The following is a 22513-nucleotide window of genomic DNA, read 5'->3' on the forward strand; positions in this document are numbered from 1 at the left end:
CTTTTTAAGGCTCAGCTGACCAGCAATGCGTCGCATGGGTAACTCTGAAGCTGATGCTTCACTTAATAGAGACGCCATTTAGCGCATGGAAGGAGTGCCGCTGTCTCGTTTCCAAAGCGATTTCGCTCCCGTGGCGTCTGTCAATGCTATGACAGCTATGTAGAGCTCGCAAAAGACGCAATATGTGAACGGTCCCTTAAAGGTTAAAAGGATGATACAACAAATATTTCGCTTTCCTTAGACACGGCGACCTTTTCACGAATATGACTTGACCTCAAAGACAGATGTACTGTAGAATCGCACGCGCTCAATCCATCTCTCTCAATCACTGTCTAGGCTTGTTAATTGCAAATCCACGAAACCTCAGTACAAATCACCATGATAAACACAGCCTTGTTATCATTATTAACTTATTTAAAATGGCAAATATCACAGTTGCTGCGGTTACTATCTTCTGCGCTTGGCTTTGTACTACAATATTGCGGTTATCGCGACAGACCTAAATGTGCGTCAGCAATGCTTCTTCCTTGAGTTTCTGCTTCTTCTTCGCATGCGTTTTGATCAGGAGATTCTGTACTCTTTCAGAAGATGTGTAATAGCACCCCCTTCTGTATAAGAGTGAAAACACTGAAAGCTGGATAATTCCTTCAATGGCAGGAAAAAAGTTAACTGGGAAGTTTCACTTAAAAGTGTCTAACTTACTTACAGTAGAAAAAATGCCTATACTTTATTGTACTTAAAAGTGACATTTTACATATTATAATTCTATGGTGTCCCCAGAATGTGTCTGTGAAATTTCAGCTCAAAATACCCCCAGATCATTTATTATAGCTTGTCAAATTTGCCCCTTTTTGTGTGTTTCCCTTTAAATGCAAATGAGCTGCTGCTCCCCGCCTCCAGAAGAGGCCGATCCTTTACACGAGTTTCAGATACTCCGGCAATAACAAAACATGCAAATAATTTCACATATCCAGAATCTCAGAAATAACCAGAAGCGAGTTGCAGCCTTACGGAGAGACTCAGGAAGAGGTTAAACTTTTAGACACAAATGGACATTTATGAATGGTTAGTGGATACATTTAGATGTTACATGTAGTTGTTGTGGAGTGACACTGATTCATCTCATCGACTTGCATGTACCGTCATGTTTAACTTTTACACAAGTGTTCACAGATCCCTGAAGTCTTTATAAGACTAATAAGTCTAATAGTGTTCAGTGCTCGTCTGTGCAGCCGACGACAGAACAGTTTACATGCTTTGCTCAAACTTTTGTCATCACGTTAGAACTGGTTACACTGTTGTCGCTTGTGAAAACTAAATGATGTCGCCGTGAGTGAAATGTGCAGATTAACAGGCGGTAATATTATAATAAGATCCCCTTCCTACGTCAGAAGGGGAGCGAAATCTGATCGGCTCATTTTTTTTACATTCTTGCAGAGAAAGGCTTACCAAAACAAAGTTACTGGGTCACTTTTCACGTTTTCTGGGTTGGTAGTTGCACAAGGGAACTGATTATAGCACTTAAACACAGAAAAAGTCAGATTGTCCCCTTTAAGCATTTAGAATTAAGTTGAAGTACTTGGCTTTACATTTGTTGCTTTTTGAAAAACATGAAAAAATAAAACGAGAACCTGCAGAAGCTGACATGTGGAATTACTGAGTCATAATCAAGATCCAAATGCAAGTGTTTTTGTTTCTGCAGCTGTTGTTCGCGGTTCTGCTCGCAGGAGAAGAAGCAGCAAATCGAGAGACCCACCCTCCAGTAAGTCTTTATATAGATGAACACTGAATAACTTTCATGAACATATGTGATTAATATGGTCAGTTTTAGTCCCTCCTAAACAAAAATGTGAAATTCAGACCTTGAAAGCAGCTTCTGCTGATGTTTTCCAGTTTGGTAAAGATGTTGATGTCATAACATGTTGCTCATGTATGTGTTTCAGTGAGCGATCTGAGGATTGTTCTGCTGGGGAAGAGTGTGCCAGAAAACAGTGGAGCAGGAAACTTCTTATTAGGGCGAGCAGCGTTTGACAGTGAAGTTCCTCCAGATGTTGTGGAGAGAGTCGGAGGAAGACTGAAGGACAGACATGTGACCATCATCAACAGTCCTCAGCTGCTCCAGACACATCTGTCACTCCGTCAGATCACACAGACCGTGAGAGAGTGTGTGTATCTGTGTGATCCAGGACCTCATGTGATCGTTCTGCTCCTCAAACATGATCAGTGTTCAGCAGAAGATCAAGAGTGTGTGGAGAAGGTGCTGGACTCTTTCTCTGAGGACGTTCATCAACACACCTTGATACTCACCACACAAGAGCCGACTGAAACCAATGACATCCTACAGAAAATCATTCAGAAATGCTGCAACAGGCACTTCAGTCTTCAGGGAAGCAGCTCTCCTGATGATCTTCTGCAGACGTTTGAGGACATTGTGAAAATGAATGATGGACGGCACCTGGTTTGTGCTGAAGCTTCACAGTATTTCACAATGGAGCAACATGCCACAGAAAGACGTGAGTGTGATGATATTTGATGTTTCTAGTGATAAATTAACAGTTTTTAAATGTTCTTCTATCAGTTTCAGAGGGAGAGAAGCTGAATCTGGTTGTGTGCGGGAGCGACGGCACATTAAAATCCTCCATATCAGAGCTGATCCTGCAGAAGACAGACAGAAGATCAGACGTGGAGCTTCATGGTCGTCTGATCAGTCTGGTGGAGCTTCCAGCTCTCAATCGGCTCTCAGAGGAAGTGATGCGTCAGACTTTCCAATGTGTGTCTCACTGTGATCCTGGAGTTCATGTTTTCCTCCTCATTATTCCTGATGCGCCACTAACTGATGAAGACAAAGCAGAAATGGAGGAGATCCAGAGGATCTTCAGCTCAAGAATCAACAAACACATCATGATCCTCATAATGCAGAATTCAGATCATCAGACAGCAGAACTCAATGAAGAAACACAGTCTGTCATTGAGAGTTTTGGAGGACAACATCATTTCTTTGGTCCCACCACACAAGTGTCCACATTGATGGAGAACATTGAGCAGATGCTGGAAGAAAACAGAGGAGAGTTTTTCTCTACAGAGTCATTTCTGGAGGCACAGATGAAAAAACTGCTGCAATTTGAAGAGATGAAAAAGAAAATTCATTCACTAGAGACACATTTACTGCCACGAGGTAATGACCAGAAAATCAGTTAAATTCTAAAACTATGGAGCTAGAAATCCTGCAGTAGAGATTTATTCTATAGTGTTTTAGACATTTGTATTTGTAAACAGCAGAACTGCAGCATTTAACATTCCACAGAATATTTAATATCAAATTCAAAATTAAACATTACAATTGTTATTCAATTACTCAAATGTATCATTTTTATCACAGAACTACTACAATAGCCTAATAGCAATAATAGCAACAATAGCATAGCCTACATTTGAAATAAAGATTTTGCCCGCGCAAAAAATGTGGTTGTATCGGGGTAGTTTTACGAGCACAGTATCGGACCGACACCCAAATACTGGTGTCAGTATCAGTGCATCCCTATTTATGTCATTAATATCAGTCCGTCAGAAAAGCAGTTCTAGGCTTATTCTTGGGTGGATAACTCTTAGCAGGTTTTAAAAGCCCTTTTAAAATAAATATGAACGCAGCTTTGGATTAAATAAAAGTACAGTCAAGTCAAATAAAACACAATATACACTTTAATATATGTACATTTAATGTAAATTAAGCTTTGGAGAGCTGGGCTTTCAGCCCTGTGTCCCCACTGGGCCCACCCAGCTCCATGTCTCCTGTGTCTTCACTGGTTCAGCCCAGCTCCAGGTTTCCTGTGTCCTCGTTGGTTCAGCCCAGCTCCTAATCTCCTGTGTCCCTACTGGTCCCACCCAGCTCCAAGTATAGTGTGTCTCTGTTGGTTCAGCCCAGCTCCAAGTCTTCTGTGTTCCTGCTGGCTTAGCCTAGCTCCAAGTCTCCTTTGTTCCCACTGGTCCCACCCAGCTCCATGTCTCCTGTGTCCCCACTGGTCCCACCCAGCTCCATGTCTCCTGTGTCCTTACTGTTTCTGCCCAGCTCCAAGTCTCCTGTGTCCCCGCTGGTCCCACCCAGCTCCAAGTATAGTGTGTATCTGTTGGTTCAGCCCAGCTCCAAGTCTTCTGTGCCTCCACAGGTCCCACTAAGCTCCAAGTCTCCTGTGTCTCTAATGATTTTGCCCAGCCTTCCTCTCTTACCTCCTCTTTCAATAACAGCCAGTTCCTCAGCCACGCCTCCACTGTTGCCCTTCAGGCCCTCGGCTTCTACTCTAACACCACTCTGCTTTGTGGATTTACCTCAGGTCTTCTGGTCTCCAGCTCCACCTAATCAAGAGGGTCTGCCAAGCCCATATCTCCACCTCGGCTCGTCGACCAGTCGGCTCCATCTTGCCTCCATCAGCTGTAACTGGGCCCATCATCCTTAAGGCTCCACCGGCTCCCTTTTTCCTCCAGCTTTAACTTGATCAGATTTTGCTCTAACTGCATCACGGTCTTCAAGCCTTCAGCTGCGCTTCATCCCCCCACCCCTATGGCTCCGTCAGGCTCTGCTTTTCCTCTGGCTCTGCCTTGGTCCTCAGTCCCACCGGCTCCGCCTCAGTCCTCTGGCACCCTGGCTCCATCTCGGATGCTCATTGCTAGGGCTCCACCTTGCTCTCTAGAGCCATCAATGTTGTGTGGTCTTATTAGCTCTTTGTCCCCGCCTGGGTCTCCACTTTCTTCGGCTTTGTCTCCGTCTCCGTCAGTTGTCCCCCTGCTTTTGTCAGCCAAGTCTCCAGCATGCCTCCTCCGCCCCTTGACTCTACAGTGCACCATCATCCTGGCTGTTCTCTGGGTCACTGTCTGGCTACTCCTGCTCCCCGGTCCTCCCTGGATCTTCCCACCATCATCACCGCCTTGGTCCCTCCCACCGTCATCTCTGCCAGTTCCCTGCCCTTCGCCTGCACCCCATCTGCCCCAGGACTCCCACCCTCCCTCCTCAGTTTTAGACTGTTAAATACAGTTATGGTGCGAGGATATGCCTTTCTGAAGGGGGGTATAATGTCAGGGTTATGTTTAGTTCTGTTTGGTTTCTTTTTCAGTCAGTACTATGTTCCCATTTTGCTTGTGTTCTGTGTTCCCTAGTTAGTTTTCTTGGTTGTTAATTAGTTTCACACAACTGTTCAGTTGATTACCTCTCTTTGTGTATTTAAGCCCTTAGTTCTCCCCAGTGTTGAGTCTTGCAGTGATGTTGCATGTTTGGTTAGTGGTTATCATTACTTTTCCTGTATTCCCCTGAGTGTCAGTTTTTTAAAGAATTGGTATACATACATGTATAACAAAGAATATTTTTGACTCATCAAAATAATGAAATGGTGAAAATTGACTCATCTTACCCCAATCCTCTGATAATCTTGTGACTTGAATGAATGAAAGATGTTTTCTTAAATTCCAGTATGATTTGTTCTGTTTTTATATTTTCAGGTTCATGTGAAAACAAAGATGAATTGAGGATTGTGCTACTGGGAAAAACTGGAGTTGGAAAAAGCGCAACAGGAAACACAGTCTTAGGAAGAGATGCGTTTACAGCAGAAACATCTCACCGATCTGTGACTAAAGAGAGTCAGAGAGAAACATCTGACAACAACGGCCGACACGTTACTGTGATCGACACTCCAGGACTGTTTGATACTGAACTGACCAATGAAGAGATCCAGAGAGAAATCAGCAACTGCATCTCCATGATCCTGCCTGGACCGCATGTGTTCATCATTGTGCTCAACTTAGGACAACGATTCACTCGAGAAGAAGCAACATCAGTGAAGATCATCCAAGAGACGTTTGGTGAGAAATCTTTAATGTACACCATGGTGCTCTTCACCAGAGGAGATTTCCTGAAGAACAAAACCATTGATCAGTATCTGGGAGAACCTGGATCTCCTCTGATGAACCTGATTGAAGCCTGTGGAAACAGATATCATGTGTTCAATAATAATCAGACTGGAGACCGAACACAGGTGTCTGATCTACTGGAGAAGATAGACAACATGGTGAAAGAAAACGGAGGGAGTTTCTACTCGTGTAAGATGTTCAGACAGATGGAGAGAGAAAGACAAGAACAACAGATGAAGATCCTGATGGACAGAGTCAGAGAAAGAGAAGAGGAGATGAACAAACTAGAAGAAGATAAAGAGAGAATGAGAATGATGATGGAGGAAGAACGACAGAATAATGACAATGAGAGAAAGAGAAGAGAAGAGGAACTCAAAAGAGAAATAATAGAACAAGAGAAACATCAGAGAGAGATACGAGACGAGATGAGAAAAGAACGAAAGACATTTAAACATGAGATAGAGGAAAGGAGACAAGAAAAAGAGAATGTGAAGAAAGAAAAAGAAAAACTACAGATCAGATTTGACACAGAAATAGACAGACTGATGAAAAGAATAGAGAATGAAAGACAGAATCAAGAAACAGAAAGAAAGAGAAGAGAAGAAGAGTGTAATGCAAGAGTAGAACAATATAAAACACTAATGAAAGAGAAAGAAGAGAGTGAGGTGAAGATGCGTGAGGAAATGAAGAGAGAACGAGAGACATTTAAACATGAAATACAGGAAATGAGGCAAGAAAGGGAGAAAATAAAAACAGAAAAAGACCAATTTCAGATGGAAATAGACAGACTGATGAACAGAATAGAGAATGAAAGACAGAATCATGAAACTGAGAGAAAGAGAAGAGAAGAAGAGTTTAATGAGAGAGAAGAACAATCTAAAAGAGAAATGAAAGAGAAAGAAGAACTGATGAAGAAACATGAAGAAGAGAAAGAGAGAATGAGAATGATGATGGAGGAAGAACAACAGAATCATGATGAAGAGAGAAAGAGAAGAGAAGAGGAACTCAAAAGAGAAATAAGAGAACAAGAGAAACATCAGAGAGAGATACGAGACGAGATGAGAAAAGAACGAGAGACATTTAAACATGAGATAGAGGAAATAAGGCGAGAAAATGAGAATCTGAAGAAAGAAAAAGAAAATCTACAGATCAGATATGACACAGAAATAGACAGACTGATGAAGACAATAGAGAATGAAAGACAGAATCATGAAACTGAGAGAAAGAGAAGAGAAGAAGAGTTTAATGAGAGAGAAGAACAATATAAAACACTAATGAGAGAGAAAGAAGGGCTGATGGAGAAACAAGAAGAAGAGAAAGAGAGGAATGATGAAGAGAGAAAAAGAAGAGAAGAAGAGTTTAATGAGAGAGAGGAACAATATAAAAGAGAAGTTAAAGAGAAAGAAGAGAGTGAGGAGAAGATGCGTGAGGAGATCAAGAGAGAACGAGAGGAATGGGAGAAACAGAAACTAGAGGAAAAGACGAGAAGAGAAAAAGAGGATGAGAAAAGAAGAGAGAAAGAACAGAGAGATTGTGATGAATTTAATGAGAGACTGAAAGAAGAGAGAGAGAGAATGGAAAGAGAGAAAGAAGATCTTCAATCTAAACATGAAGCAGAAGAAAACACATTCAGAGAGAGAGAAGAACGATATAAAACACTAATAAAAGAGAGAGAAGAAAAGGAGAGTAAAATGCTTGAGCAGATGAAACTGGAACGAATGCAGTGGGAAAAAGAAAAACAAGATGAGAGACGGAAAAAAGAAGAGAAGAAAAAAGAAAAACAGAAATCTGAACATCACCAGAAACAAAGTCCAGTTACTGATCACACAGAGAGTAAGTTGAACTTCAGAACTCAATGTAAAACATTCTGTGAAATATAAATATTACAGTGCAAGATGATATTTGCATTCACTGTGTTTGATTTCAGTGTTTAAATATTTCTGCCCTGATTCTGACTGTTCAATCATCATTATAGTGTGACGCACTTTTCTGCGTCTGTAAGCTTGACACACACTGTAAAAAACTAAAATAAAATCTGTCGCTTAAACTGAAAGATTCAGACAAAAATCAACATTCAAAAATTCATTTATGATGCTCTGTAACACTGGCTCTCATTCACTAACAAATGTGCGTGAACAAATCATGATTCTTCAGTCAAATTTGTTTTAAAAAGGGTTTTGGTCAGGTTTAGTTTTGACATGTTATGTTAGTCTGATACATCTTTTCTCTGATACCCAGCGGGCACCTTGATGTCAAAATTACGTCACAAAATAGGTAAAAAATGAAAGTCATATTGATGTCAAAGTGTCGATGTCAATTTGATGTCAAGATTTTGACCTCTGCTGATGTCATTTTGCCAAACAAAAAAGGTGAAATGCATGGCCGTACACTTATTACCAGCTTCACTTAAAACTAACCAGATTTACTTTATTTAATTTCCAGTTTAATGAAATCATATTTTGTATTTTAAAGTCACCATGATGGTGGTTAGCGTTTGCTTTAGACATCATGGTGTCTTTAAAATACAAAATTTTAATGATTTCATTAAACCGGAAATGAAATAAAGTAAATCTGGTTAGTTTAAGTGAAGCAGGTAATAAGAGTACGGCCATGCGTTTCACCTTTTTTGTTTGGCAAAATGACATCAGCAGAGGTCAAAATCTTGACATCAATATGACTCTCATTTTTGACCTATTTCTTGACGTAATTTTGACATCAATGTGATGATAAATTGACATCAAATGCCCACTGGATAGCTTCGCACTCTTTGTAAAGTATGTCGATTGTTTCATGTAGCTTATAGTATAAAATGTCTATTAAAAACAAACGTGTAATGTAAGAAACACTGGACATTTGCATAGATTCATTATTTCTCACTATGTGGAAATGACTGAAATCAAATATTTTCATAACTCTGTATTATATGCTGAATATGTGAATTTTTTAAGCTTTTTTTGCTAGCATTACAATGATTTCCTATTTTAGAATATGATCAAAGATTGTATATGTGGACATGATCAGAGAATTCAACTATAGAAAATATAACATTTTAACTTGCTTGAATACATTTTGCTGAACAAAATTCAAGTATCAAATCAATAAAACTGATCTGATCTTCACTGAACACAGCTGAAGAAGAAAACAAGCTTAAGAAAATTAATTAATTAATTAATGAAACTGAATCACTGATGAAACTCATTCAGAAATATGATTAGAGATGTGTTCAACAATATGACCTCATGATCAAGTGACACTTCTGAAAGTTTTACAGAGGAACTAAAAGTCTAAAAAGCTTTTTTTATTTGTAGGGAATGTGAACATTAATGAGCCATTAGGCTTCATGTTGAAAATATGAAATATTTCATTAATTCTGTCCACATTAGCAGTGAAAAATACCTTTAGAAAAAAAAAGAAACGTTGATATTAATAAAAAAAGAAGCTTAAACATCTGTCTGATTATTATGGACACTGAATTGGTATTTACTATAACATAGTAACATCTTATGTTACTGTAACTGTATTTTATTAGTGCAGTAAAGTACATGTTGTAGTAAAATAAGTGATGGTGTGATCTGTTTTCTTTTTATACAGTGTCAAAAACACAAAGAATCCCCATCAACATCAAGGACATTCCTGTCTCCAGTCCCTCATCCAGACGGATTGTTCTACTGGGTCAAACTGGTGTTGGGAAGAGTGCAGCTGGAAACACAATACTGGGACAGAGTGTGTTCAGATCTGAGTTCAGTGCGAGATCAGTAGGCAGTGTTTGTTCAGAAGCTCACGGCACTGTGTCAGGCAGATCTGTGTCTGTAGTTGATACTCCTGGATTATATCACACAGAGATGAACTCTGAAGAGTTAATGATGGAGATAGCGAGAAGTGTTTATATATCCAGTCCTGGACCGCACGCTTTTATCATTGTGTTTAATATGAGTATGATGATCACTGAGGTGGATTGGCAGATTCTTCAGATGATTAAGATGATGTTTGGTGAAGAAGTGTTAAAATACTCCATCATTCTCTTCACTCATGGAGATCTGCTGAAAAGAAAATCCATAAATGAACTCATATTGGAGAACAGTAGATTAAGAGATCTTGTTCAGCAGTGTGGAGGCAGATTTCACGTCTTCAACAATGAAGATGTGAATAACAGAGATCAGGTGAATGATCTACTGAAGAAGATTGACACAATGATAGAGCAGAATGGAGGAGGACACTACAGTCATCAGATGCTTGAAGATGCTGAGAGACGTAGACAAAGGCAGATCTGTGTCTGTAGTTGATACTCCTGGATTCTTTCACACACTGATGAAACCAGAACAGCTAATAACAGAGAAAGCCAGAAGTGTGTAGTTAGCCTTTATTTTTCCTCAATGTTTTCGGAGTAAATGACAGCTCATGGAGACCATAGAAAACCTCACTGAGTTTAACACTATTTTAAGGCACACAATAAAGACAATAGAGATGTGAATAACAGAGATCAGGAGAATGATCTACTGTAGAAGATTGACACAATGATAGAGGAGAATAGAGGAGGACACTACAGTCATCAGATGCTTGAAATAACTTGAAAGTAACTTAAATTGTATATTAATAGTTAGAAATTGTAATATGTAAATTAATTCTGTAGTATTTCAGCATGGTCTTGTTTGTCCAGATGTTTCATACATTGTAATGCATTATGTGTAACGTGATATTCTGTGATATAAAACAACACACAGCATGTGTTGATGGTATATGGACACATGTTGTGTAGATTTTTAACACAATGTAACTCTGGATGGAACAGCACTGTGTGGAGGGCAGTTTGTGTTTATGGAAAAAAAATAGTTTTTTTTTTTTTTTTCATGGTATCACATAAAAAGCTCTAAAATAAATAAAACAATAAATTAAAATAACTAAATAAAATCTAAATGTATTAAAAAACGGGTGTATTTTACCAGCCAATCACTTTCAATATCAAATACTGCATTCACTGCACTTTTAACTTGTTATTACTAACCAGACTGACTTTATTTCTGACGGACTATATAAGCTCTTGATGAGAATTAACAGGTTTAGATGTTGATGTTTCATTTGAAGTCACCAGAATCATGATCAGTGTCAGCTTTATTTGAGCTCTTGACCCTCGACTCTTTAACATTTATTTACATTTACTCTTTAACGTTTTTCTCTTGTTCCTGAAACTGTTTTTGTGTTTTTTGCACATTTTGAAGGATCAGGAAAAACCATGATAGAAATAAGATCAGGTGTAAATATCATTATGCAGTTTTGTTAAGCTCAGCAAGTGTTTAATGTCTGATTCTGACTTTCCTTGACTTGTTGAAGGTTTTTATTCTTGTGGTTCTTCAGCACGAGATTAGCAATGTCGCATTACCTGTACATTAGTGTTTAAATACAGTGTGTTCAGAATCTTTCAGTATATAACTAACACACACACACACACACACACACACACACACACACACACACACACACACACACACACACACACACACACACACACACGTCTATATTACTAACTACTGTAAAATTACATTTTAATTAAATTCAAAGTGCAAACTCTGTTAACTGTTATCTCTTTTGCATCTGGCCCTTTCACTTTATTTTTAAAATTACATCTGAGTATGTAATTACCAATGTGTGTGTTAAAATGACTTACACATTTATTGTGTTAAATTCGACACAACATGTGACATTTTTAACACATCTCTTGAATAATCTGCCTTGCTCATGACCTCTGTCTATCTGACACTGATACTGGACTCTTTCCTTGAGGTTTGATGGATGTTTGTGACTCCTGAGTTTCTTCTATTAGTATTACTTTCACCTTTATTTGGCCGGACAGGAGAGAACTGACTGAAGGTTTATTCTCAGTTTGCAGCTATTGAACTTTTACTGTATTGTTTTATCATCTGTCAGGTTTTATTTAAGCTGGCACAAGTCGGTAACACTTTATAATGGTTCGTCATTAATAAGTAATTGTGCAGGAAGTAATGAAGGACTAATGAGTAGTTCTACATTAACACTTTAGCTACTATTAACTAAAGAAACAAGCTTAACTAATCAGTAAGTAATATACAATTTAGGATATAGTTCCTTATTAGGTAATTAATAATCACTTAATGAGATTAGCCTCATTAATAACTATTAACTAACTGACAAATTATAAACAAGATTATTGTGTGTCTAAAACATAATCATTATTACTCTAAATATGGTCATAAAAAGCATCACTAATATTTACTCAAGAGTTACAGTCACTCTTCAAGGACTACTAGTGATCTGGACCGTTATATTAAAGTGAAAAAGATGTTTACTAGCAGTTCCTGAAGAGTGACTTTAACACTTGAGTAATTACTGATGCTTTTTATGACTATATTCAGATAAAAAAAAAGACAACTGCTCACGTCTCAGACACGTTAGTGTTGTGATTAGTAATTAATTAGTAATTCTTTATAATTTGTCATAATTACCTATTGGTTCTTAATGATGCCAATCTCTCTAAGTAATTATTGATTATCTAATTATATACCTACTAACTATCTTAGTCCTCAATTCTATATTACTTACTGATTAGTTAATATTAGTTAATAGTCAAGTCAAGTCAAGTCAAGTCAAGTATATTTGTATAGCGCTTTTCACAATACAAATTGTATCAAAGCAGCTTCACAGTATTAAATTAAAATAATACAACAAGGTTTGTTTCTAGTGGAATTTATTGATTGATAAAAATAAACTAGATGTACCGCATGGCGGTACAAAATATGACCGCCGCTCAGGCCTGCACTGGCTTTCCACAAAAATAAATGACGTGGAGCAATTTGGCTGTATTGCGTGTTTATGTATATACCTAAAAAAAGTAGTAGTATGTGCATGTCTGTCTGTGTGTATGTGTGTGTCTGTGTGTGTGTGTGCCTGTGCATGTATGTATGCGTGCGTACATGTGTGTGCACGTGTGTGTTTGTGTGTGTGTGTCTGTGCATGTGGATTTGTATGTGTGTGTATGGGTGTGTGTCTGTGCGTGTGGATGTCAGTGTGTGTGCATGCTTGCGTTTGTTTGTATTCCTGCATGTGTGTGTGTGACAGTTAGGGTTGCCAACTTCAGAAAAGGAAAATGCGGGACAATCGTGGTTATTTATAGGAAAATGAGGGACACTCAAAATATTTGTACTGTATCACACAGTGTACGTCATTTCAGTGTCTGCAGTTAAGTTTGTGTTTAAAAGGTTATCAGACATAAACACATTTGTATTGCTTAACCTATTTATGTATTTAATTCTAAAAATAATTTTAATGTCATACATGAAAAAAGTCACATTACAAACAAACCATAGTTCAAAATAACCGCATTTATCTAAAATAGAAAGCTTTTTTAACATTATACACTAGGCTTACAGTTCAAAAGTTTGGGGTTAGTAAGATTATTTTTTGGGAAAAAAAATAAAGTAATTGCCTACTTTTATTCAGCAAGGATGCATTACATTAATCAAAAGTGACAGTTAAGATAATGTTACAAAGGCTTTCTATGTACTTTCTAAAAGCCTTAAAACATTAATAATAATCAGAAATGTTTTTTGAGCATATTATTCCCTCAGGTAGATTACATGTTTTCTTGCGTGGCTGGATGTTAGACTCATGAACAATAATCACGTTGTTTGCATTCGCCAAAATTGATTAGCCGAAATCAAAACGTGGACAGTGAAAGGAAATTACCGTTAGCGCGAGACGAGTCCGGCTTGAAGCGGAAGCGACCAGACGGCAGAGGATGTTCGCAAATCAAACACTGATTTGTCTCAAAACAGTGATTAAAAAAAGCTGTGATTGGATGATGACAGGTGTCGGTGATCATTCTCAAGTGTCGTGGTCAGCACTGCTGCTGTTGCTGTTGTATCAGTCAGTGGTTTATCAGCTTGTCAAAAAACGGGACACGGGAGGTCACGTACGGGACAAATAAATTAGGCCCAAAATACGGGACGTCCCGCCTAATTCGGGACAGTTGGCAACCTTAGTGACAGTATCATCCTAAACCAGCAACCCCTCGCTCAACACCACCATCTACAGGCCGATGAGTGTACAGTCACTAAATGTGCACATAAATGAATTTATTTTATACCCCCCCATGGATGAAATTCTACGAAACTTAGCATACCCCCAGAGGATGTCAAGTTAATCATACACATGAAATATGGTGCAGTTCAGGACCAAACGAAATTTTTCCGTAAAAGTCTAGTGGGGCTACATGCCCACCAAATTTCATGTTCCCCCGTGTTTCGGTGTCCCTGGTATCGTTGACGAAAAATTCAGTAGATGACAAAAAAACTAAAAAACAATCCCTATATGACCGCTTTCGCTAGCTATGCTAGGCAAGGCAAGGCAAGTTTATTTATATAGCACATTTCATACACAATGGCAATTCAAAGTGCTTTACATAGAAGAAATTAAAATAATTAAAGAAATAATTAAAACAGTTTAGAAAAATAAAATACAGTACAGTACAAACAGTCGGACGAACAGCGGCACAGTGCTCATTCAGTAAATGCATAGCTAAACAGAAGTGTTTTGAGTCTGGATTTGAATATGACTACTGTAGGAGCACATCTGATCTCCTCTGGAAGCTGGTTCCAGCTGCGGCTGGCATAATAGCTAAAAGCAGACTCACCATGCTTAGAGTGAACCCTTGGTATTTCTAGCTGATATGATCCTAATGATCTGAGTGATCTGTTGGGTTTATATTCAGTGAGCATATCTGCAATATATTGAGGTCCTAGGCCATTGAATGATTTATATACCAGTAATAATACTTTAAAATCAATCCTAAATTTAACTGGGAGCCAGTGTAAAGACCTGAGGACTGGTGTGATGTGTTCACATTTTCTGGTTCTGCTCAGAATCCTGGCGGCAGCGTTCTGTATGAGCTGCAACTGTCTTATGGTCTTTTTGGGAAGGCCAGTGAGGAGTCCATTACAACAATCCACCCTGCTGGTGATGAAAGCATGAACAAGTTTCTCTAAGTCTTGTCTGGAAACAAAGCATCTAATTCTTGCAATATTTTTCAGATGATAGTATGCTGATTTAGTTATTGCTTTGACATGACTACTGAAACTAAGGTCTGACTCTAGTGTCACACCAAGATTCCTGACTTGATGTTTAGTTGTTTGACCCCTAGAGTGAAGGTATGCATTCACCTTGAGAACATCATCTTTGTTTCCAAACGCAATGACTTCAGTTTTGTCTTTGTTTAATTGAAGAAAGTTTTGACACATCCAACTGTTTACTTCATCAATGCATTGGCACAGGGAGTCAATGGGACTGTAGTCGTTAGGCGATAGGGCTAAGTAGATCTGTGTGTCGTCTGCATAGCTGTGGTAAGAGATTTGGTTCTTTCTCATTATTTGGCTCATTGGGAGCATAATGGTTGAACAGGAGTGGCGCAAGAATTGAGCCTTGAGGGACTCCGCATGTCATGGATGTCCACTCAGACTTATGGTCTCCTATACTCACATAATAACCTCTCCCATCTAAGTATGACCTGAACCATTTTAGGACTATCCCAGAAAGCCCCACCCAGTTTTCCAGCCTGTCAAGAAGTATGTTATGATCGACAGTGTCAAATGCAGCACTGAGGTCGAGTAGCACCAGCACTGATAATTTGCCTGAATCAGTATTTAGGCGAATATCGTTTATTATCTTTATGAGCGCTGTCTCTGTGCTGTGGTGCGGTCGGAAACCAGATTGAAAATGGTCAAAGGATCCATTCAAGCTCAAGAATTTGTTCAGCTGATTGAAGACAACTTTTTCAATGATCTTGCCTATGAAAGGAAGATTTGAGTTGCTTAATATGGTCTTATCCAGATTGTTCTTTTTCAGGAGGGGCTTGACAACTGCAGTTTTCAGGGAGTTCGGAAAACTACCAGAGTGAAGTGAGGCATTTACCACTACTAGAAGATCTGCTTCTAGACTGTTTAACACACTTTTGAAAAAAGATGTGGGAAGTGTGTCAAGGGCACAGGTTGATGTTTTAAGGTGTTGTACGGTTTCTTCCAAAATTTTGCCATCAATTTCTTTGAAGTCAGACATAGTAACTACTTTCTCAGGTGGTCTGATCTGTCTAACCCCAGCGCAACTCAAGGATGTGCTGATCACCTTTCTGATATTATTGATTTTCTCAGAGAAGAAAGAAGCAAACTCACTGCACTTGTTGTCTGAGAGCATTTCACTGGGAATCTGGCTTGGGGGGTTTGTCAGTCTCTCTACAGTAGCAAAAAGAGTGCGTGTGTTGTTTAAATTACTGTTTATAATATTTGAGAAGAAAGTCTGTCTAGCTTTGCCTAATTCTATATTGAAAGCATGAAGGCTGTCTTTGTAGATGTTATAATGGACTACAAGTTTTGTCTTCCGCCACATGCGCTCTGCTTTTCTGCTTTGTCTTTTCATATTTTGCACTGCTGTTGAGTTTCTCCAAGGTGCTTTTTGTCTGCCACTCTTCTTCCTGACTTTAACAGGAGCAATATCATCAATTACACTTTTAACTTTTGAGTTAAAAGAATCAAGGAGAAAATCAACAGAATCTGCAGATATGCTTGGTGTTAAAGATATAGCCTTCATAAATAGTACACTAGTGTTCTCATTTAAGCATCTCTTCTTGACAGACACAGATCTCGCTTCAGTGGCAGGAGAGATCAATATATCAAGGGGGTGGGGGTGGTGGTGGTGGTGGCGCAATGGATAAGACACATGCCTTTGGTGTGAGAGACCCGGGTTCGAATCCACTGTGAGACACCAATGTGTCCCTGAGCAAGACACTTAACCCCTAGTTGCTCCAGAGGCGTGCGACCTCTGACATATATAGCAATTGTAAGTCGCTTTGTATAAAAGCGTCAGCTAAATGAATAAATGTAAATGTAAATCAAAGAAAATACAGAAATGATCAGACAGTGCTACATCCTTAATGACAATCGATGAAATGTTTAGACCCTTGCTGATAAGTAAATCTAGAGTGTGTCCACGATTGTGTGTGGGTCCATGTACATGCTGAGTCAGATCAAAAGTTTTTAAAACAGTTTTGATTTCTTTTGCCATATTGTTTTCTGCATTATCTATGTGGATGTTAAAATCTCCAGCAATGGCAAAACAGTCAAACTCTGAGGTAATTGTTGATAACAGTTCTGTAAAGTCCTCAGCGAAGGCTGGAGAGTATTTTGGAGGCCTGTAAATAATGATAAGTAAAATGCGTGGAGCACCTTTTAACACAATACCCAGATATTCGAAAGAAGGGTAATTCCCAACTGATATTTGCTTGCATTGATAGATATCTTTAAAAAGAGCAGCTAGACCCCCACCTCTCTTAACAGCTCTGCAGACACTCATAAAAGTAAAGTTAGGAGGGGCTGCTTCATTGAGGATTGTTGCACTGCAGCTGTCTTCTAGCCAGGTTTCATTTAGAAGCATAAAATCTAGGTTGTTTGTGGTTATTAAGTCGTTAACTAGAAGTGATTTATTTTTAAGTGAACGAATGTTTAAAAGTGCTAACTTAACAGTCGTACTTTTTGTCCCCACATCAATCTTACTTTCACATGTAATAGGCACCAGATTAGATGGGTTTGCTGTACGGCTATTGAAGGCCTTAGACATTCTATCTTGTATTAGAACAGCAATAGAGAAAGATACAGGCACACTGGGTTCCCGCTTGTTTTGTAAACATTTGAGAAAGTTACTGTTATCAAAACGGGGACCCGACACATATCACTGAGAGCTGGTATCAGTTGTTTTTGGTTCACCTCGAGCAGATGGAGGAGGGTGTGGGCCCTGGCGTTGTGGCAGAGGCCGAAGAGCTCTCACAGGAGGAGGGGGAGGGCGAGCTGGGCCCGCGGGCTTTGGTGGCAGCGGTGCCTGTCGTTTTTTGGTTGGTATCTGGGGGCTTGCAACAAAAGAGTGGGATAGTTTGGTTCCAGCGAACACCAGTTCTTCCATTTTCTGTGAGAAGCACAGAAGTGGCGATGATGATGCTGGGAGAGGGAAAAGGTGTCTGGTGAAAGGGGCTGTTGCTCTGGTGTTATATTAGGCTGTGATATGCTGTCCTGGCTTCCCTGGCTGTTTTCCAGGAAGTCGTCCTTGGGTGCTGAATCTTGGAGCATTTCTAATATGTGTGTCTGTGGTGAGCTCTGTGGGCAGGGCTCAGCTGAGATTGAGTCCGTGAGCAGAGGTTGTTGTGGCGGAGTGGTGTTATCATTGTCCTTGTGTGATATGTCAACCGCATGTCCATTTTGCTGCTGAAGTGAAGTCCTGTGGTCAGTCATACTGTGTCCAGGTTTGTGTGTGCCATTCAGATTGAGTGGATTGGCACACATTGCAGAAGGATGATTGAGGGAGAAGTAGAAATTGTCCTTTAACACTCTTGAACCAAGTTTGTTTGGGTGATGGCCATCCCGATGAAAAAGTTGTCTCTGACTCCAGAAAAGATTGAAATTGTCAATGAAGTTTACTGCTTTTATATTGCAGGTTTTTTGCAGCCATGTAGCCCAAGCAACCGTGAAAACCTGTTTGTTCCTCTTGCTGGGAGAGGTCCACTGATGAATGTTTGAACTTTCAGTCTTTTAAGTGTTTCAAAAAGTTCATTGAAATCCTTCTTAAGGAGTTCTGACTGCTCTTTATGAATATCATTCTTCCCCACATGAATTATGAGTCGATTTGCAGTCTTATGTTTCATTAGAATGTTCTGAAGTTCCCTGTTTACATCAGAAGTTGTTGCTTGTGGAAGGCAGCACGTAGTTGTATCCCTGCTGCTAATGTTTCTGATTATGGAGTCCCCCACTATCAGAGTCCTGGGCCCGGCTGCGCTCTGAGCTGAGTGCCGCTGTCTGCTCGACCTTGAGCGCCAGTTAGCATCAGTGTTAGCTACTGGCCCATTCAGTCTGTGTTCGATCACATTCATCACATTTGGGGATTTCTCATTTACATTCATTAGTACTTCAAATCTGTTCTCAAGATGTATAGGCAGTGGTAGGAGACCAGTGTTTGCAATCCTTGTCAGAGCTGTATCTGGGGTAGAGGATGCTACTGCGGCAATATGTGATGCTCGTGACAATCTGATGTCTCGAGTGCCTTTGGGTCTCGCTCCCTGTTTGTGCCATCGATTTGTAAGTCGATCGGCTTGTTTCTCTACCTGTCGAGGAGCACTAGTTTCATGGGACTCACCGGTATGCTGCGAGTGTCCATGACGAAGCTCTGTTGTGTGCTCCGTCTGGTTTGGTGGTCCCGTAAGTAACTTTGTTTCAAGAACTGCAATCCTTTGTAAAAGTCTGTGGCAGTTAGTGCAGCAAGTAGATTCTTGAACCTGAAGAGGCATTTTCTCTCTTATCCTTATGAATGTAGGCAGTTGTGTTTTCCTTTCCCGGAATGTAAGCTGGTCGGGTAAAAGAATTCTGCGTTTTTGTAGTAATCCAAACTTTGTTGTCTGAGCACTGTGCTGATTTGCTGAAGTTAAAATTAGGTGATAAAAGGAAATAAAATATAAAAATATAGGAGATAAAATGTAGAAGCGATAGAGCAGAGCGCGGAGCAGTAAGCAAGAGCGTCCGAACAGTAGCTGAGCAGAAGCCATGCTAGCGGCGGACATAATTAATATTCCCAAAATATCCCCAACTGAGCAAGCCAAAGGCAACAGTGGCAAGGAACCGAAAAAACTCCATCAAGTGACCTGACGGTGACCTAAAACTCCATCACGTCACCCAATGGAGAAAAAAAAACCTTGGGAGAACCCAGGCTCAGTCGGGGGCCAGTTCTCCTCTGGCGTTTATTAACTAGAGGCCGGATTGTAATTTGAACTGTAAGATTAAAAATATTATATGAATGCCTGGCTGAAGAGATGCGTCTTTAATCTAGTTTTAAACTGGGACAGCGAGTCTGAGCAACGAACACTATCAGGAAGGCTATTCCAGAGTTTTGGAGCTAAATGTGAAAATGCTCTCCCTCCTTTGGATGATCTGGATATCCTAGGTATGACCAAAAGCCTCGAATTTAGTGATCTTAAAGAGCGCGATGGATTATAGGCCCAGCCAGCAGAGCCATGTGGGGCCCAAATGGGTTTGACCTGGGCTAGCTAACTGGGACCCAGCCAGTTTTGCACCCAGTTTCCATGTAGGCCCCACATGGATTTGCCCAGATGAAATGAACACTGCTTAGTGTGCACACCACAGGCTGTTTAATGTAACACTTAATCAGTGTTGGAGGTAATGAGATAATTAAGTGATTGAATAATGATTTTGTACTAGTGAAGAACACCTGCTGTTAACAAGCATAATCACTGAAGGAAAGAGAAACACAAGAACTACTTCCAGCCACAGTCTTGGATGAAATCAACTGAAGATAAAATACATTACATCTCTCAAGATCTGATTAAACAACTCCACAAACAGCATTACCAGCTTCACTTATTAGTAACCAGACTGACTTTATTTCTGTCAGACATCTACAGAAAAGAATTAAGAAGAGGCTTAGATGTTGATTACTTATTTGAAAGTAATAGTTTGATTTGATGTTACCATTGTGGCGATCAGTGTGTGCTTTAGTCAGGCTCTTGACTTTTTAACATTAGTTTTTCTCAGGCAGCTGTGTCTGTTTGTTATGGTGAGAACAGCAAGAGAAAATGTAGTCAGATGCTTTAAGCTGATTGATAGTAAGAATATAATCATCATATATTGGCTTAACTCATTGATATTATATGGGAGGTTTAAATGGGTAGTCGGTTATTAATTCTGTTTTATTGTTGTGATTCTACAGCAAGGGCATAATATCATTTAATCAGAACATCAAACGATTTTTAACACACCATTTACATATTTTGGGCTCCTTGGGATTTTTATTCGCACACAGACATCAAGAATCAGCATATGAATCTCAACAATGGTGACATGCTTCATGCTGCAATGCATTCTGGGAGCCATGGAGTATGATGCACTCAGAATGCATTGCACTATGAAGCATGTCACCATTGTTGAGATTCATATGCTGAAATCGTTTGATGTTCTGATTAAATTATATTATCCCCTTGCTGTAGAATCACAACAATAAAACAGAATTAATAACATACTACCCGTATAAAACTCCCACATAATATCAGTGAGTTAAGCCAATATATGATGATTATATTCTTATCATCAATCAGCTTACAGCATCTGACTACATTTTCTCTTGCTGTTCTCGCCATAACAAACAGCTGCCTGAGAAAAATTAATGTTAAAAAGTCAAGAGCCCGACTCAAGCACACACTGATCGCCACAATGGTAAGATCAAATCAAACTATTACTTTAAAATAAATAATCAACATCTTAACCTCTTCTTAATTCTCAATAAGAATTTCTGAAGACGTCTGACAGAAATAAAGTCAGTCTGGTTAGTAATAAGTGAAGCTGGTAATGCTGTTTGTGGAGTTGTTTAATCAGATCTTGAGATATTTAATGTATTTTATCTTCAGTTGATTTCATCCAAGACTGTGGCTGGAAGTATGTGTTTCTCTTTCCTTCAGTGATTCTGCTTGTTAACAGCAGGTGTTCATCACTAGTACAAAATCATTATTCAATTACTTAATTATCTCATTACCTCCAACACTGATTAAGTGTTACATTAAACAGCCTGTAGTGTGCACACTAAGCAGTGTTCATTTCATCTGGGCAAATCCATGTGGGGCCTACATGGAAACTGGGTGCAAAACTGGCTGGGTCCCAGTTAGCTAGCCCAGGTCAAACCCATTTGGGCCCCACATGGCTCTGCTGGCTGGGGGGCGATAGAAGATCCGTTAAATAGACTGGAGCTAAGCCGTTTAGGGCTTTATAAGTCAGTAGCAATACCTTGTAATTAATACGGAACTTTATAGGTGACCAATTCAGTGATTATAAAATCGGTGTTATATGATCATATTTTCTTGATCTAGTAAGAACTCTAGCGGCGGCATTCTGGACTAACTGTAGCTTGTTTATTGAGGATGCAGGACAACCGGCTAATAAAGCATTACAGTAATCCAGTCTCGAGGTCATGAATGCATGAACTAACTTTTCTGCATCAGAAACTGATAGCATATTACGTAGCTTAGCAATGTTTCTAAGGTGGAAAAAGGTGGTTTTTGTAACATATGAAATATGATTTTCAAAAGACAAGTTGCAGTCTAGTATAACACCCAGGTCTTTTACTGTAGAGGATAACAGGACATCCTACTATATTAAAGTTGTAGTGAGCGAGGTTTTGTGGGCGGTTTTTTGAACCGATAAGTATTACCTCTGTCTTGTCTGGATTTAATAAAAGAAAATTACGCGTCATCCAATCTTTTATATCTTTAATGCACTCTGTCAATTTGGATAATTTAGCGTTTTCATCCGGCCGTGATGAAATATATATTTGTGTGTCATCAGCATAACAATGGAAACTAATGTTTATGATCATTTTTTCTCCATTTAAATAGACAAAATGGTAGAGGTCAGATAAGTATGGTCTTAATAGTTCTTAATAGTAGAAGAGCTTCCTTAATAGATCTTAATAGTAGAAGCTGAAGTGTTAATGAGGTAATACTCATTAGTCCTGCAATACTTCCTGCATAATTACTTATTATAATGACGGAGCATTA

At 39.3% G+C, this 22513-nt stretch overlaps 2 protein-coding genes across 3 annotated transcripts in view; one reads left to right on the forward strand and one right to left on the reverse strand.

Annotated features, from left to right (window-relative positions):
• The window catches only part of LOC309502917 (GTPase IMAP family member 5-like), a gene marked incomplete at its 3' end in the record, with an annotated part of 149437 nt that overhangs the window by 20068 nt on the left and 106856 nt on the right, over nt 1-22513 (reverse strand). The gene's annotated exons all lie outside the window — the stretch shown is intronic.
• The window catches only part of LOC309497856 (uncharacterized protein), a 606947-nt gene that overhangs the window by 8724 nt on the left and 575710 nt on the right, over nt 1-22513 (forward strand). The window contains exons 3-7 of one of the 2 annotated variants that reach the window (XM_082168196.1): nt 1703-1762; nt 1944-2513; nt 2579-3175; nt 5488-7728; nt 9487-11449. In XM_082168196.1, coding sequence (XP_082024322.1) covers nt 1703-1762; nt 1944-2513; nt 2579-3175; nt 5488-7728; nt 9487-10178 — 4160 coding nt within the window. In that variant the 3' untranslated portion in view covers nt 10179-11449. Of the gene's footprint in view, nt 1-1702; nt 1763-1943; nt 2514-2578; nt 3176-5487; nt 7729-9486; nt 11450-22513 lie in introns of those variants that run through there. The other variant, XM_082168195.1, reaches the window with a different exon arrangement.

This window comes from Leuciscus leuciscus (genome assembly GCF_965113295.1).
Source record: "Leuciscus leuciscus genome assembly, chromosome: 1".
In the NCBI taxonomy this organism is placed as follows: Eukaryota; Metazoa; Chordata; class Actinopteri; order Cypriniformes; family Leuciscidae; genus Leuciscus; species Leuciscus leuciscus.